General features: G+C 33.6%; 1 protein-coding gene across 1 annotated transcript in view; it reads left to right on the forward strand.

Annotated features, from left to right (window-relative positions):
* The window catches only part of CTNNA3 (catenin alpha 3), a 1,824,697-nt gene that overhangs the window by 1,663,420 nt on the left and 144,040 nt on the right, over nt 1-17,237 (forward strand). The window contains exon 14 of the mRNA XM_028109632.2: nt 6,756-6,937. Within this exon, the coding sequence (XP_027965433.1) occupies nt 6,756-6,937 (182 nt within the window). The remainder of the gene's footprint in view (nt 1-6,755; nt 6,938-17,237) is intronic.

The raw sequence follows: 17,237 nt of genomic DNA on the forward strand, positions 1-17,237 counted from the left end.
CACACACACACACACACACACACACACACATGCACATAAATGTTACTACTAAGTTTGATAAACTCTGGAGGTAAGAATGACAACACATGGATTTAAAGACCAAATCTGCCACTAACCAGCTGTATATTTTTTTCAAGTCATTTCTCTTTCCTGGGACTCAGTTTCTTTATCTGCAAAATAAGCAGTTTGGATGCTGGACTTTCTGAGAATAAGAGAATTGTAATGACTCTATATTTCTATATTGTTGTTGCTTATTTCATATATTTACTCAATATAATTTACTTGGTTCCTGCCTAAGCTCTGTGAGGTAGCTAGGTGAATATTTTTAACTGTCCTTCCCCACAATATTATGGAAGTTTTGGAGGCCAAATGAAGGCATTTATATACATCAATCATAAATACCACTTACTAAGCCCCTACTATATTCCAGGTATCATTACTTACAGACATAATTTTAATTGTCAGAAAACCTATAATAAGTTTATCATCATTTTAACATGTGATAAAATTGGGGTGGAGGATGGTTTTTACTTGCTACAAAGCTAGTCCTTGGCAGAGTGGGAACTTGGACAGAAGCCCGTGTGACTTTTTTTTGCATTTTTCCTATTATAACCCCTTCTTTCTTTTCTCTTTGTCTTTTCTAAGAGATAATGAAAATCATGGAAAGTGTTTAAGAAATAACATAAGCATATTAATATTTTAAGTAGTAATGAGCATAATGAAATAAAAAAGCAGATGAAAAGAAGGCAAGATCAATTGTGCTTTTAATACAGTTGTAGAGAAATAATGAGGACCCAAGTTTGAGAGTGGACAGGAAAAATGTATAGGAGAAAGTAATTTTTTTTTTAAAGTAATTTCTACCTTTAGACACAGAAGCTTGAAAAGTGTGTAAATGTAGATGACAAAGAAAATGTAAGACCAATGCTATACAATTTTAATCCCACAAGCCTATTCTTTATCTCACTCCTATTTCTATTAACAACTATAAACATTTATCATATATATGTCCTACTTTCAGGAAACTTACATTCTAGGGGAAGGAGACCAATTAAACACAAATAAACATATATGTAGTTATGTATATTAGGGAGAGAGAGACCACTATTATTCTGAAAGGTGATTCTGCTTTCAAAGACCTTTCTTCTAGTAAGTAAGATAAGATATACATATTCACAAATAATTAGACTATAAGATAGAATTATATGAATATCTTGAAGGGAGAACTGATACCATGTTCTGAAATTTTTAAAAGAATAATTACATACAGCTGGAGAAAAAGGAGGATGGCCTATATAGATTTGGCTTGAAAATAGAATTAAGTTTGGGCCAACAAAGATAGGGAGAGGAAAGATGAGTAAAATCATTAATGGGTAATATCTCAAGATATTTACCTGCAACAGCAAATAGTTTAGTTTAGCTTGAGGGCACAGTGTATGAGAGGAAGTAAGATAAAATGACGTTGAAACACAGTTAGGGGCAAAGGTAATGGTGATCCCTGAGACCCAGTAATCTTACTCATTGGTATATACTCAGGAAAAATGCACCAATATGTCTACCAAAAGAAAAATACAAGAATATTCACTATTCATAAAGCAAAAAATGGAATATTTCCCAAAATTTCATTAATAGAAACACATGAATAGATGGTATACATTTGCACAGTGGAATTCTTGTGTGTAGAGCAAGGAGAATAAGCATACTCTAACTCCATGCAACACGATAGATGTATTTCAAATACATATTGGACATAAAAGCCTGATACAAGAATACATATACATATATGGTATATGTATTCATTTTTATAAAGTTCAAAACAGGAAAATCTATAGTTTTTGAAATCAAGGAAGTAACCATTCTTTAGAGATAGTGACTAGAATAGGTCCCAGGGAGGCTTCGGGAGAAACCTTTGGTTTCTTGATTTGGGTGCTAAGTACAAGGATGCACTCAGCTTGTGAAAATAGTTCCAGATGCACATTTGTGACTTGGGCATTTTTCTATATGAATTTTCTACTTTAGTGAAAGAAATTAAAGGATGGTATTTGAGGAATTAATATTCTTTTTCAGTAAGGAGACATAGAAGCTGTTGTTTTTAGCTGAAGAATTACACAATTCTATTAAAATCAGAAAGATTGGATCAAGTGATAAGACAAAAGAATTGAAAATGAAAGAAAAAATTGACCTTAACTTGTATAGTATTACTGGGAAAACAGACAAGGAGACAGAAGTGATAAAAGTACTAGAGATGAAATGGACCAAATTTCTTTCTGCCTAATAGAATCAGATAACATGAAGAAAGGCAAAAAATTTAAAAGAGATTCAGGACTGGGTGGAAGGCAGTTCTACTGAGAAACAAAAAAATCAAGAGGGTAAAGGATTTGGCAAATGTTGGCCAACTACAGTCAAATCTGGCCCATCAACTATTTTTGTACAACCCATGAGTTAAGAATGGTTTTTACATTTTTAAATGGTTGAAAAAAAATCAGAATAGGTGTAATCAGAATAATACTTAAGACACATGAAAATTATATGAAATCAAAATTCCAATGTCCATACAAAATTTTTTGGAATACAGCCACGCTCATTTTTTTGCATGGTGTCTATGGATGCTCTCGCATTACAAGAGCAGCAGAATTGAGTATTGCCATAGAGTGCTATGGTATGGCCTGCAAAGCAGAAATTATTTACTACCTTGCCCTTTACAGAAAAATTCTGCCAACCCCTGCTTTAGAGCTAAAATTATAAATTATATATATGTCATATTATATATAAATATGTGTGTAGATATTGATATATCTACATATATATTGATATATCTATCTATGATAGATAGATAGATAGATACTTGAAAATGCCTAATATGGTTATGGGCAAATACAATGTTTGTTGAAAAAGGAGAATAACATTAGAAATAGAATTCTGAGGATCACTGTACAGAGTGAAGAACTGAGTCTGTTATTGTAAGTCACCAGCTAGCATTTAAAAAAAAAACTAAAGAAAATAAAAAGTGCTTCATACATATTCATTCGTTTGATCTCTAAGACAATCTGTGAGGTGAATATCATTGTCTCTAGTTTACAATGAGGAAACAGATTCTAGAATATATGTGACTATACTTTGGAGAATAATTGCATTCAAAAGTAGAAGGTGACAGAAGTACCATCGAGTAGAATGGGAATATTTTGGTATATTGTGGGCAATATTGCTCATGTACAATTGTTGACATAGTAATAGGACAAAAATTCTAGAGTCAGAATTTCTAAGTTTCCGGGTGCCTGGGTGGCTCAGTTGGTTAAGCGACTGCCTTCGGCTCAGGTCATGATCCTGGAGTCCCGGGATCGAGTCCCGCATCGGGCTCCCTGCTCAGCAGGGAGTCTGCTTCTCCCTCTGACCCTCTTCCTTCTCGTGCTTTCTATCTCTCATTCTCTCTCTCAAATAAATAAATAAAATCTTTAAAAAAAAAAAAAAAAAGAATTTCTAAGTTTCCATACTGGCTCTACCACTTACTACACTATAATCTTGAGTTCATAACTTAACCTTTGACACATTCAGTTTCATAATATACTAAAATTAGGATAATAGTATAGTTACCTCATAGGGCTGTGATGAAGAGTGAAGTTAAATATATGTAAGGTGCCTGGAAGAGTGTCTGGCATATCTAAATGTTGGCTATTTTTGTCTTTGGCAAAAGATTCCAAAAATCAGTTGACACACAATATAATCTCATTTGGATGGCAGTAATTCAAAAAGCCTTTGATAGCTATTTATATCACAGTTGTACTCTATAGATTTGAGCAGGAAAGGAGAAATACCGCCAGCCAGCAATAACATCAGAGATCCCATTTATCTGATTTGTGTTAAGCTTTGTTTCTTTGCTTATCCTGCACACAATTAGCCAATAAGGAACTTTTGTTCAGAATTCCGAAACAGGAAGTGTTCTCTTAAGTCTTATTTTGAAATGTTCATAGTGATTCCAATTGATTAATAGCATATAATAAATCATTCACAGAAGCACTAAAAATCTTTAGGAAAGGTGTCAGTCAGTCATTTAATCCTTTTATGATATTGTTGTTCCTCCTGTGAGAGAGTGAGAATTCACTAGAACTTTTGGTTTTATTAACTATTGCCCAACTTTTGGCCCTTATCCTGTCAGAAGTAAACATCTGGTGATTATAACTCACCATGTGAGTTGAGATGTTATTAAGGAAATCGAGTGCAACCGATGAGACTCCTGTGCGTGACAGGGTCAGCCTCAGTGCTCTGCAATAATCCACTCTGGTCCCTGCATGGCAGGTGGGTAGCTGCTGCAATTACTGTCATTTTATGTCTGGAGAAAGTTAAACAAGAGGGTTAAGGGCTTTCTTAAGGTCATATTGGAAATCAGTGGCATTCCAAGGAACAGAACTTAGAATACACTTAACCAGATCACCTCTTGAATAGTTTTAACTTTTTTTTTTTATGAGGATAGTGAATAATTTTCCATAATATACCAGTGTACACTTCAATATTATTTATTAGATCCTGATTCATGGATTTATTACCTCTGAGACAAAGACCGTAAAAAGAGGTCCCAGTTGAATCTACCTATATCTATTATTATTTGAAAGTTTAAACACTTTTTTTTTATTGAAAATGGAAAGAATGGTAATGACCAGTAGTCAAGACGGAGAAAATTCATTTCGATTTTTGAGCTACTTTAATGGGTTAGCAGCTTATAATTTACTTAATGTGCTTGCATACTATTGATTTGACAGAAGTGAGCTGTTTCTTCATTTATGTGCCTTGCTATATGCCAGCAGCAGTAAAAGTTGCTTTTCTTTTAGTAGGCCACATTGCCTGGGAAAGGAAATTACAAATGATTCAGATTCCAAGGAAGAGACACCTGTATAGCTTATCAGTTAAAAGCCCTTTCTCGGGTGCCTGGGTGGCTCAGTTGGTTAAGCGACTGCTTTCGGCTCAGGTCATGATTGGAGTCCGGGGATCAAGTCCTTCATCAGGCTCCCTGCTCAGCAGGGAGTCTGATTCTCCCTCTGACCCTCTTCCCTCTCGTGCTCTCTGTCTCTCATTCTCTCTCTCTCAAATAAATAAATAAAACCTTAAAAAAAAAGCCCATTCTCACAGCTTAATTTAATTCTTCAAATAAAATAATGCAAAAAATGAAAATTTTAAGTGCTAGGTATGGGAATTTATTTTGATAATTTTCTTACTGAATAAGAAATAGCTATCATTTACTGAATATTCACTATATGTCAAACATTATGCTAAGGAATTTAGAGGAACCTTCAATTTGGAAAGCCTCATTGTTTATTTTCATGACTAGGTTAGAACTGAAGCATGGATAATTAATGCTGAGATTTCACAGACACCAAGTTATTTTAGATCCTGAGTTAGGCTTATAATAAATAAATAATAAATGACAGATACTTGATATTGGTTCTTTAATTTTCATTTTTTTGTTGGATTTCCATTGAACATTTTTGTAATTCCTTCATTTATATATTTAAGCTTTTTTGCTCTTGTACACTATTGATTCAATAAAGTGTATTTCAACTATTTGAGCCTTTTGTCCAGAATATTTCAAGGCTTTTTTCCTTATTTCCCAGTATATGGATGGCCTAGGGACTAGCATCTGGAAATATATAGGCATTGTATGTATCACATATTCAGTATGAATAATCTAATAAGTGAAATTTACTTAAATGATTTATCATTTTAACTACTTCCTCTGAGGCCCATGTATTCATTCTATTAGAATGTATATGGATTTTTTTAAAGAATATGATTACACAGGCTGTTGCATGAAATTTTATGGCCTTGATATTATCAAATCACTTTTTTTACTTCAAGATTCTTCATTTGACAAAAACTTATAGGTCCCAGGTGTTAATGCTGTGAATATGGTGGTTTAGATGGTTTTCTACCCTTCCCACATTTCAAATTGCAAGTGGAAGATGCAAGTTGCATCCTGTTCAAAATTTGACATATCCAAAGAATAATACTAAGCCAACCCAGCAAGTTAACTGTGCATGGGAGAAGAGTACCTCAAAACTCAGGATGCTAATTAGTGAGGGCTTGCCTTAATAAACCCTGCCCATAACATTTTTACTCTTCCCTTAAAATAGTTTGTATATACATACACACTTGAATGTGTTTATATGTACAGAATACCCATATACATCCTTATTTTAAAATGTGCTTATCTAATACATATGATTTATAAATGTATACTATTATTGTTTACCACTATATATTCAGTGTTTGTGTAAGGATCTGTCTGAATGTATATTCATACATGGATAAATTGATATTATAATGTCAATAGATATTTCCAGATAATTTTGTTATACTTTTACTTTTTGAAGCATATTTTCCATTAAATACCATTAAATAAGGCATATGCTTTTCTAATATATGGGATGCATTATATTAAGCCTGAATTAATTTAAATTGTATTGCATTAGAAACTTGAGAAGTCTCACATTTATATTAAGGAGTAGAATTAAGTATATCAGATACTAAATTATACATTGTTATTCTCAAATTTAAAATTATAGTTCTAGAGCAAACATTTATACTTTAATAGATTTTTCATAGGAAAAATTAAGCCTAGAAAGTTTTGATTATATGATTTTAAAAAACCATGACATGTCTCTGTTTTTAAATGAACAAGTTTAAGAATATCCTGTAATGACCACTTCTTCCTAAAATGCTTTTTGACATAGTGGAATGATTATAAATCTACTTATCACATGTTTTAGGCTAAGATGACTCAATTGCCTGAGGCAGAAAAGGAAAAGATTGCTGAGCAAGTTGCTGATTTCAAGAAAGTAAAGAGTAAACTGGATGCTGAGATTGAGATATGGGATGATACCAGCAATGATATCATTGTTCTGGCCAAGAAGATGTGTATGATTATGATGGAGATGACAGACTTCACAAGGTAATTATGTGGAAAATGATGCATAACATTTATAATGGGTAGAAACATTTGTCACAGTAATGAAACCTAAGTTTCTCTAAGTGGCAGGTGCTAAAAACTAAATGGTGGGAGAAACACAAATAATATAGAATTAGAAAGTTGTGGGTGTGTAGTTCTAGAGGTTTTGGTAAATAAATATGGCAAAGTTTCTCATAAATGGCCAAAAAATGATTTTAGAAATCTCCTTTATACCCTGTCACCTTAGGAATCTTTTCTGTTTCATATTAGCATATTATTTTACAAAGAAATTGATAAGTCAAATTATGATTTCGGTTGGAGCTATCTGAATATTTGATTTCCATAGCTACATAATTTTAGTTGTAATGATTTATGTGTCATCAAGAGTCATATCTTTTGCTACTGAGCTCTAAACCAAACATATTTTGAATCACAGTGACTTAATGATATACATGAAAGAATCATACATTATGTGTAAATTCCAGGAACAATAACATGCTTATTATAGCTTCAAAATATTATCTTATAGAGCTGGCCAAAGAGCAGTAAAATAATACAGTTCTTGCCCTACCAGTTACTAAAATATACAAAACTACAATAATTGAGGTAATTTAGTGCTTGTGTAATTTTAAAAGACACAGAGCGGAAGAATACTCTGAAGCCGACCTGGTAGACTTAGAAAAACATTCATTTATATCACCATACATTGTATACAAATATACATTTTAGGTCGAGTAATAAATGTAAGTTTAAAATTGTAACAAGTGGAAAAATGTACACAAATCTTTTATTTATATTAAGATTGAGAAAGGCTTTCTAAGCATTGGAGAAAAAGGAAGAACTTATAAAAAAGGATTACTAAATTGAACTACATTAAAAATTAAGTTATGTAGACCAATAGAATGTCCTAAACAATATCAAACTATAAATGGATAATTGGGTAAACATTTGTAACAAAAAATAACAAAAACATGATGTCATTTATATATAAAGAATACTTAAAGACATTATGAAGAATAAAAAAACAAATATCCTAGAATGGACAAAAGACATGAGCAGATAATTCACCAATTTCTTCCCATAAAACTATGACCCATAAATCTGTGAATAATATTCAACCTAAAATAATTTAAAATAAAGTAACTTTTAAATTTATAAAATTGGACAAACTTTTAAGATAGATTTGTTACAGGAGGGTATCATGATGAATGTTCATTGCAGCATTATTCACAACAGCCAAGACATGGAAACAATGTTGATGTTCCTCAAAAGAAGAATGAATAAAGAAAATGTTGTGTGTGTGTGTGTATATATATATATGTATATATATATGTATATATATATGTATATATATATATATATATGATGGAATATTTTTTATGTAGAATCTTTTTTTTTTTTTTTGGCTGGGTGATAGACATTGGGGAGGGTATGTGCTATGGTGAGCGCTGTGAATTGTGTAAGACTGATGAATCACAGACCAGTACCTCTGAAACAAATTTTATGTGGAATCTTAAAAAGAAATCAAAATCATAGAAACAGAGTAGAATGGTGGGGAATGAGGAGTAGAGGAAATGGGGAAATGTTGGTCAAAGAGCACACACTTTCAGTTATAAGATGAATAAGCTTTGAGTATCTAATATATAGTATGGTGACTATTGTTTATACTGTATTGTATATTTGAAATTGGCTGAGAGTAAATCTTAAGCATTCTCATGCAGACACCAAAAAGGTAACTATATAAACTGATGGATGTATTAATTCATTTGATTGTGGTAATAATTTTATGATATAAAAATATATCAAATCCCCACCCTGTACACTTTAAATATATTACAGTTGTATTTTTCAGTTATGCCTCAATAAAGCTGGGGGGGAAAAGAAGATAATCAAAACAATTCAGCTGATGAGACCCTTATGTCTAAAAAACAAATACAGGGGCGCCTGGGCGGCTCAGTTGGCTAAGCGACTGCCTTCAGCTCGGGTCATGGTCCTGGAGTCACGGGATCGAGTCCCACGTCAGGCTCCCTGCTCAGCAGGGAGTCTGCTTCTCCCTCTGACCCTCCCCCATCTCATGCTCTCTCTCTCTCTTCATTCTCTCTCTTTCAAATAAATAAATAAATAAATCTTTAAAAAAAATAAAAAATAAAAAAAATAAAAAACAAATACAAAACAGAAAAATAAAACTGTAATGCAACACACCAAATTGAAATAAATTTCAAAAACTACCATATGATCCAGTAATTTCACTACTGGGTATTTACCCGAAGAAAATGAAAACACTAATTCAAAAAGATATATGTACCCCAATGTTTATTGCAGCATTATTTACAATGGCCAAGATAGGAGACAACTCAAGTGTCCATTCATAGATGAATGGATAAGAAGATGTGGTCTATATGCACAGTGGAAAATTGCACAGCTATAAAAAAAGAATAAGATCTTGCCATTTTCAACAACATGGATGGACCTAGATGGTATTTATGCTAAGTAAAATAGATTGACAAAGACAGATACCATATGATTTTACTCATATGTGGAATCTAAAAACCAAAACAAATAAAGAAACAAAAAGCAAAATCAGACGTATAAATACAGAGAACAAACTGATGGTTGCCAGAAGAAAGGGAGTGGAGAGATGGGCAAAATGGTGAAGGGGAGTGGGAGATACAGGCTTCCAGTTATGGAATGAGTAAGTCATGGGAATGAAAGGTACAGCATAGGAAATACAGTCAATGGTATTGTAATAGTGTTGTATGGTAATGGATGGTAGCTAAGTGAGCATAGAGAAATGTATAAAGAAGTTGAGTTACCATGTTGTACACCTGAAGCTAATTTTGTGCCAACTATATTCAAATAATAAAAAGTTGGAGATGTTTATTTTTAAAATCCAGACTCAAAATCAAAAACTAAGAGGTATGAAAAAAATTAAAAAAGGGATGAGGAATGTAACAAGTTCATCAAAATTAAAGAATAGAAAAAATTCAAAAATGACAAATTATAAATCCAAAGGAAAATAGATTCAAATAAAAATTCCATAAGGAGCATTGAAAACAAGCAGGAGATTAACTAAGAGACAGTGATGAGATAAAAATAAAAAAAGAAGAAAAGAGAAAAAAAGACCTTGAAAGAGAGAGGAGGCAAAGAGTTTCCAGTATACATATCCTTGGACACTTTGAAGAATAATTTAAGAAATAATAAAACAACCAATATTTAAAAGTATAAAAATATTTTCATATGTAAGACTAAGCTTAAATTTGTGTATTGAAAGGTGTTACCATATACCAAGGAATTTGACCCAGACAACAATAAACATACACATATTTTCCTCATATATAAAAATATTAATATATTATACATATTATAAATAACACCCACTATGTGTACATATATACACATATACATGAAAGGGAGAAGAGACAGCAAAGTGAAACTAACTAAATTGTAACACTTTATGAAAAGCAATCCTTACCTCCACAAAGGAGAAGCAGGTATTTTAACCTTGTATGATTTCATTTCTTGTGATTATCTCCATACCTCTAAGCAATATACTTTCTTCTCTGAGATATAATTTATTGTCTTTTCCTACAAATGAGAATTTAGATAACTTATAAGACTGTTCATCTTCTTTTCTCCCCCTCCTTTCCTTAGTTTGATGAATTTATATATTTTCACTGTTTATATTTACAGTCCTTGATAATATTATTTTATTCATAACTGGTTTTTTGTTATTATGTGTTAGTTATATCTCAACTTCCAACTATGTATAATGAAGAGATTCCTACTTTCACTCTTCTGCCTTCAACTGCTCCATTCTTTTTTTTTTTTTAAGATTTTATTTATTTATTTGAGAGAGAGAGGGTGAGAGAGCCCAAGAGGGGGTAGAGTCAGAGGGAGAAGCAGACTCCCTGCTGAGCAGGGAGCCCGATGTGGGACTCGATCCCAGGACTCCAGGATCATGACCTGAGCCAAAGGCAGTCGCTTAACCAACTGAGCCACCCAGGCACCCAGCCAACTGCTCCATTCTGTGTCTCATTCATAACCCAACTTCTTTCCACTACATCTTTTACATTAAGATAGGTAATACTTACATTCTTTTCAACAATTAAATCCCCCATGCTTATGTTATAGGTTGATTCTGAAAATAAGGATTAATAAATAATATTTTATTATGGCATTGATACAATTAACCTAGATAGGAAACATGCATGAAAGAAACATTTCCTGTAAAAAATTGAATTACAGTTTAGACATGGTTTAAAGTGTCCATAGATTTATATGGAAAACAGCAGATTATGGAAAGAAATCTAAACTAAGAGCTGTTTTAATATCAGCTGATAAGTAGGGCAATGAGAAGTCTCTTAATTCTGTAATGTAAATATTTAGAGTGTATATATATATATATATATATATATTTATAGGCAGAATGTGGAACTAGAAGGATAAACAATGAAGGACAAAGCCACGAGAAGCAAAATTCCAAGAAGTGGGCAGAGGAAATAGAATTCCATAAAAACAGAGCACTCAAGTGATTATAAGAACATTTGTAACATGAGAAGAAAGATTCTGGGCCATAGTTAAGGGAATTTCAGTGAATGATCAATGAGTTGTTTTATTTGAGGAAATTTTAGTTAAAATGATGATTGAAGGGGCACCTGCGTGGCTCAGTTGGTTAAGCATTTGCCTTTGGTTCAGGTCACGATCTCAGGGTCCTGGGACCAGCCCCATGGGTGGGGGAAGGGCTCTCTGCTCAGAGGGGAGTCTGCTTCTCCCTCTCCCTCTCCCCGCCCCCATCGTGTTCTCTCTCTCACACACAAATAAATAAAATCTTTAAAAAAATGAAGATTGAAAAGATAGTGTAATTTTGGCAGCTCTCAGTTTGTGGGTACTTTTGTTTGAGTAGCTTCACTAAATGGTGAAAGGGAAAAACAGTCGTTAAAAGAGGTGGATGAGAGACTAGCTGATAAGAAAATAAAAATAACATAGTATCTTTTTTTTTTTTAAGATTTTATTCCTTTATTTGAGAGAGAGAGAATGAGAGAGAAAGCACATGAGAGGGGGGAGGGTCAGAGGGAGAAGCAGACTCCCCGCTGAGCAGGGAGCCCGATGCGGGACTCCATCCAGGGACTCCAGGATCATGACCTGAGCCGAAGGCAGTCGCTTAACCAACTGAGCCACCCAGGCGCCCAAAATAACATAGTATCTTAAAGGAAGCATAGTCAAGACAGATTTTGAAATATCTGAAGGGAGAGAGGAAATGGGAAGGGATAGAATGAAATCGTAGAAGGGGAGTAAGAAGCTATAACCAAAAAATGAGATAAAGAAGTAGAGCATAAACACTGAGAAATAGGGAAACAAACAAACAAACAAAAACAGATATGAAGGTAAGTCTTCATGACTTTAAATGGCTGTCCCTTCTTGTCTTAGCTAGAATGTTCCATCATAAAATCCTTTCTTGGCCATCCAGTGTAGCCTTCCTCCCCAACCTGTCTCTCTATATTACAAGATCCTGTTAACATTCTTTTTAGCAGTTACCACATACTGGATTATCTAGCCCATGTATTTATATATTCCCTGCCTCTATATCCCTAACAGACTATAAAATGTATGAAAGTATGAAATTTGACTTTATTGTTTTATATCCAGAACTTACAACAACCTAAACAGTATATATATACGAAGTAGCTGTATATACTATAGTATGTGTACATATATGTATACATGACAGTATATAATACATACTGGTTGAATGAACTAGGAAAATTTAAAAAATAATTTAAAGTAATTAAAAGAAAGAAAGGAATTGCAACTTGAAATCAGAAGAAACCAAGTATAAACAAACAAAAACCCAAACAACAATGGAGTAAACATAAGTTTAAGCTCTAGAAATACACTTTTTTATTTTTTAATTTATTTTTTTAAAATTAAAATATAATTAACATACAGTATTATATTAGTTTCAGGTGTACAATATAATGATTCAACAATTCTGTACATTACTCAGTACAATAAGTCCACTCTTAATCTTCTTCACCTATTTTACCCATTCCTCCACCCTCTGGTAATTCTCTATGGTTTATTTTCTATACGTAAGAGTCTGTGTTTTTGTTTCTCTTTTTTATTTTTTTCATTTATTTTGTCTCTTAAATTCCACATATACGTGAAATCATATGCTATTTGTCTTTCTCTGACTGACTTATTTCACTTGGCATTATACCCTCTAAGTCCTCCATGTTGTTGCAATGGCAAGATTTCATTTTTTTATGGCAGAGTAATATTCCATTGCATATGTATGTGTATATTTACCACATCTTCTTTATCCACTCATTTATGGATGGACATGGATTGCCTCCATATCTAGCTATTGTAAATAATGCTACAGTAAACATAACAGTGTATATTATCTTTTCCAATTAACGTTTTTGTTTTCTTTGGGCAAATACTCAATAGTGAAATTACTGTGTCATATGGAAATTCTATTTTTAATTTTTTTAAAGATTTATCTATTTGAGAGAGAGTGTGGGGGGGAGGGGCAGAGGGAGAGACTCCTCAAGCAGACTCCCCACTGAGCACAGAGCCTGTCACCTGGCTCAATCCCAAGACCCATGAAATCATGACCTGAGGCGAAACCCAGAGCTACACACCTGACTGACTGAGCCACTCAGGTGACCCTCTATTTTTAATTTTTTGAGGAACCTCCATACTGTTTTCCACAGTGTGTTCACCAGCTGACATTCCCACCAACGGTGCATGAGGCTTCCTTTTTCTCCACCACCTTGCTAAAGCACTTGTTGTTTCTTGTGTTTTTGATTTTAGCCATTCTGACAGGGAAACCCACTCTTTTTGTTTCTTCCTTAACCCTTACATAGATCTTAAGTGTTGAACACTAAAGATTTTAATTTCTAATGCCCATGTGGCATTAAGAGGAAACATATAGTCAGGGGAGCTAGAAGTGAGATGCTTGTAAAAGCCAAGAGTTGTGCCTCTAAAAGGAAACTAGAAGTAATTCCATGGACCAGTTTGAAGGAGTAACAAGAAAGATTTTTCCTTGGAGTCTGAGTCAATAAAGTTCATCTTTAAGATATAGAGACCCCAAGTATATGACCTATTAAACTGATGTATTTCAAATTACATATTCACAAATTCTATCTCTAAAGTAAAGAATTAAGATGCAAGAAACAATGATGAGCAAAGAAATCAGAAAATCTGTTGGCATATTCAAATAAGCTTGGCAGAAAAACAACAATGATAATAGAAAAGACTATTTGAAATGAACAACCTGCCCAGGGACTATGTAATTGGTGGAGATCAGAGTTAAAAGGTCTACTTTTATATTCAGGGAGAATTGAGAACATTAACATTGGTGTAATTAACATTATGCTTTGCTACCTAAAGAATGCATATAATGTCTTTTTAAATTTCTGAGGAAGCTCTGAAACAAAATTAACATATCAGTAGATGAAAGTAATGCAGAGAGGTTAGAAGTTAGAAGATGAGAATAAAATTAGAAAAAAATGGGGAGTGCATATAAAAAACTATAAACATGTTAGAATCATAATAGATATATCAGTATTTGTAATATGTAAATGTAGTAAGCTTAGTAGTTAAAAAAAAGTGAGTACAATACCATAAGTACAGATGTCAAAAAAAATCTATCATATTTATTTATTTACTTATTTATTAAGATTTTACTTATTTATTTTAGAGATAGAGAAAAAGAGTGGGGGGAGGAGCAGAGGTAGAGGGACAAGCAGACTCTCCACTGAGTGTGGAGTCCAATGTGTGGCTCAATCTCATGACTCTGAGATCATGACCTGAGCTGAAATCAAGAGTCAGACATTCAACTGACTGAGCCACCCAGGTACCTCTATCGTTTTTACATAGAGGCCTATAGGAATCTTTTTTCAAGCAACCATGGAAAGGAGGAGGAAACCTCTCTCTAAAAGAGGAAGGAAATGTGATGAGCACTAAATAATGTGCTCATCACATAATTCGATGTTTCAGGTATACATTACTAGATTGTACACCTGAAACTAATATAACACTATATTTTTTTAAAGATATAATATATTTTTAATTTGAGAGAGAGAAAGAAAATGCATGCACCCAAGAGCAGGTGCACCTGAGTGGGGGAAGGGGAAGAAAGGGAGGGAGAGGGGCAAGCAGCCTCCTTGGAGCACAGACATGGGGCTCAGTCTCAGGACCCTGAGATCACGACATGAGCTGAAACCAAGAGTCCTATGCTTAACCTAAAGAGCCACCCAGGCGTCCCTATAATAGTGTATGTTAACTGCACTGAAATTCATATTTTAAAAAATGAAAACAAAAACTAAAAAATAACAGAGGAAGGAAATGTATGAATAAATAGAGGGAATTTTATGAAGTAAATGCCTAATAACTTCTATTTGTGGGGCAATATCAACTGTGGAATATGAGGAAGTATAAAAAGGCAAACGTAGAATGAGAGCTTAGATAAAGACACAAAAAGCGATCTGGATTATAAAAGGTAGTCAACTAAGAAGATCACTCATTAATTCATTTATGGTTCATCACCCAGTTTGAAACCTAAAATATTCATTAGGAACAGAGTGAGTAGATTTTCCCTTCACATGTTCTGAGTAAACTAGAAAATTGGATTTATCTGAATTCCTAGGATGGAAAGGAATTTGCAGCAGCGTTCAAGGGCATGAGAGAATTGAGCACTGTGAGTTGTGTAAGACTACTGAATCACAGACCTGTACCTCTGAAACAAATAATACATTATATGTTAAAAAAAAAAAAGAAGATAGCAGGAGGGGAAGAATGAAGGGGGGGAAATTGTAGGGGCAGACTAACCATGAGAGACTATGGACTCTGAGAAACAAACTGAACTTTCTAGAGGGGAGAGGGGTAGGGGAAATGGGTTAGCCTGCTGATGGGTATTAAAGAGGGCTCATTCTGCATGGAGCACTGGGTGTTAACGCAAACAATGAATCATGGAACACTACATCAAAAACTAATGATGTAATGTATGGTGATTAACATAACATAATAATAATAATAATAATAATAATAAAAAGAAACTATTAGAAAAGTCATATTGGAAAAACTGACTGGGTCCAGACTGTCAAAGGAGGGGAATGAGGTCAAGAAATAGAACAAAAAGTGTAAAGGTAAGGGTATGTCACCAACAAGTGATGAAAATACAGACTTCAGTAGTTTTTTTCTGCTCTGCATCTATTTCCTCCCAAAGCTACATACTTTGAATCAACTTAAAAAAGAATGCTGAATATGTCTTTGGAAAGGATGCTCAGTGACTTTGAGGGTTTTGCAATCTGTAGCTGGGGTGTTAGAAGAGAATTCACAACTCCACAGAGTGGTAATTCATTGGAAAATAGACACATTTCATGTTTTGCAAAAGCTAAACAGTCCAGCTTTCTCACAATCTACTGTCACTGCCAAAGACATCCACAGAACAGGAATAATATGTGTCCAACTTGCAGTAAAGGAAGAGTAACAAAATTGAATGTTGGACTCTGATAATCTTTTGCACTTGAATTGAATCCAGATTCAGTTTAATTTCAGTTCATATAGACTGTGATAAATCTCCAATTGTTTTAAAATGGATACAATCCTGTTTTTCACTCCTTTTTTATTCCCAGTTCTGTTTTAAGAGTTTTTTTTTCAGACATTACAATGTTTTTCCGAGCCTTAAATTTAGCAGTTTTATATATAGGCTGTTCCTTAGTTCCACCCACATCACATTTCTTTTGCTGCAGTCTTAGCTTCTTTATAATGGGACCTGTGAGGATGGGGGTCATATTTGGCAGGGCAGTGTTTATCAACAATAGCAGTCGCTATTTGGTAGTTGGTACACTCTTTGTCCCACACACAGAGTTTAAATGGTTATATATTTTTAAAAATAATAAAAATATATTGGGGCGCCTGAGTGGCTCAGTCATCAGGCTTCTGCTTTCGGCTCAGGTCATGATCCCAGGGTCCTGGAATTGAGCCCCGCATCAGGCTCCCTGCTCCGCGGGAAGTCTGCTTCTCCCTCTCCCACTCCCCCTGCTTGTGTTCCTACTCTCACTATGTCTCTTTCTGTCAAATAAATAAATAAAACCTTTAAAAATAATAATAGTAAAATATATACATTATCTTTTCTAAAGTGTCACTAAATATTCTAATTTTCCTCAACTACTATTTTATTATCAATAAGAGGCATAATAATAGTACACTTTGATGAATGCTTACTATATACTTCACTATGATAAATATATGTTTTCTCATTTTTATCTTCAGTAAAGTTTTGTTATTACATTCT

Source organism: Eumetopias jubatus, unplaced genomic scaffold (genome assembly GCF_037043125.1).
Source record: "Eumetopias jubatus isolate StellerSeaLion01/CBP00866 unplaced genomic scaffold, mEumJub1_p1.0 scaffold_17, whole genome shotgun sequence".
In the NCBI taxonomy this organism is placed as follows: Eukaryota; Metazoa; Chordata; class Mammalia; order Carnivora; family Otariidae; genus Eumetopias; species Eumetopias jubatus.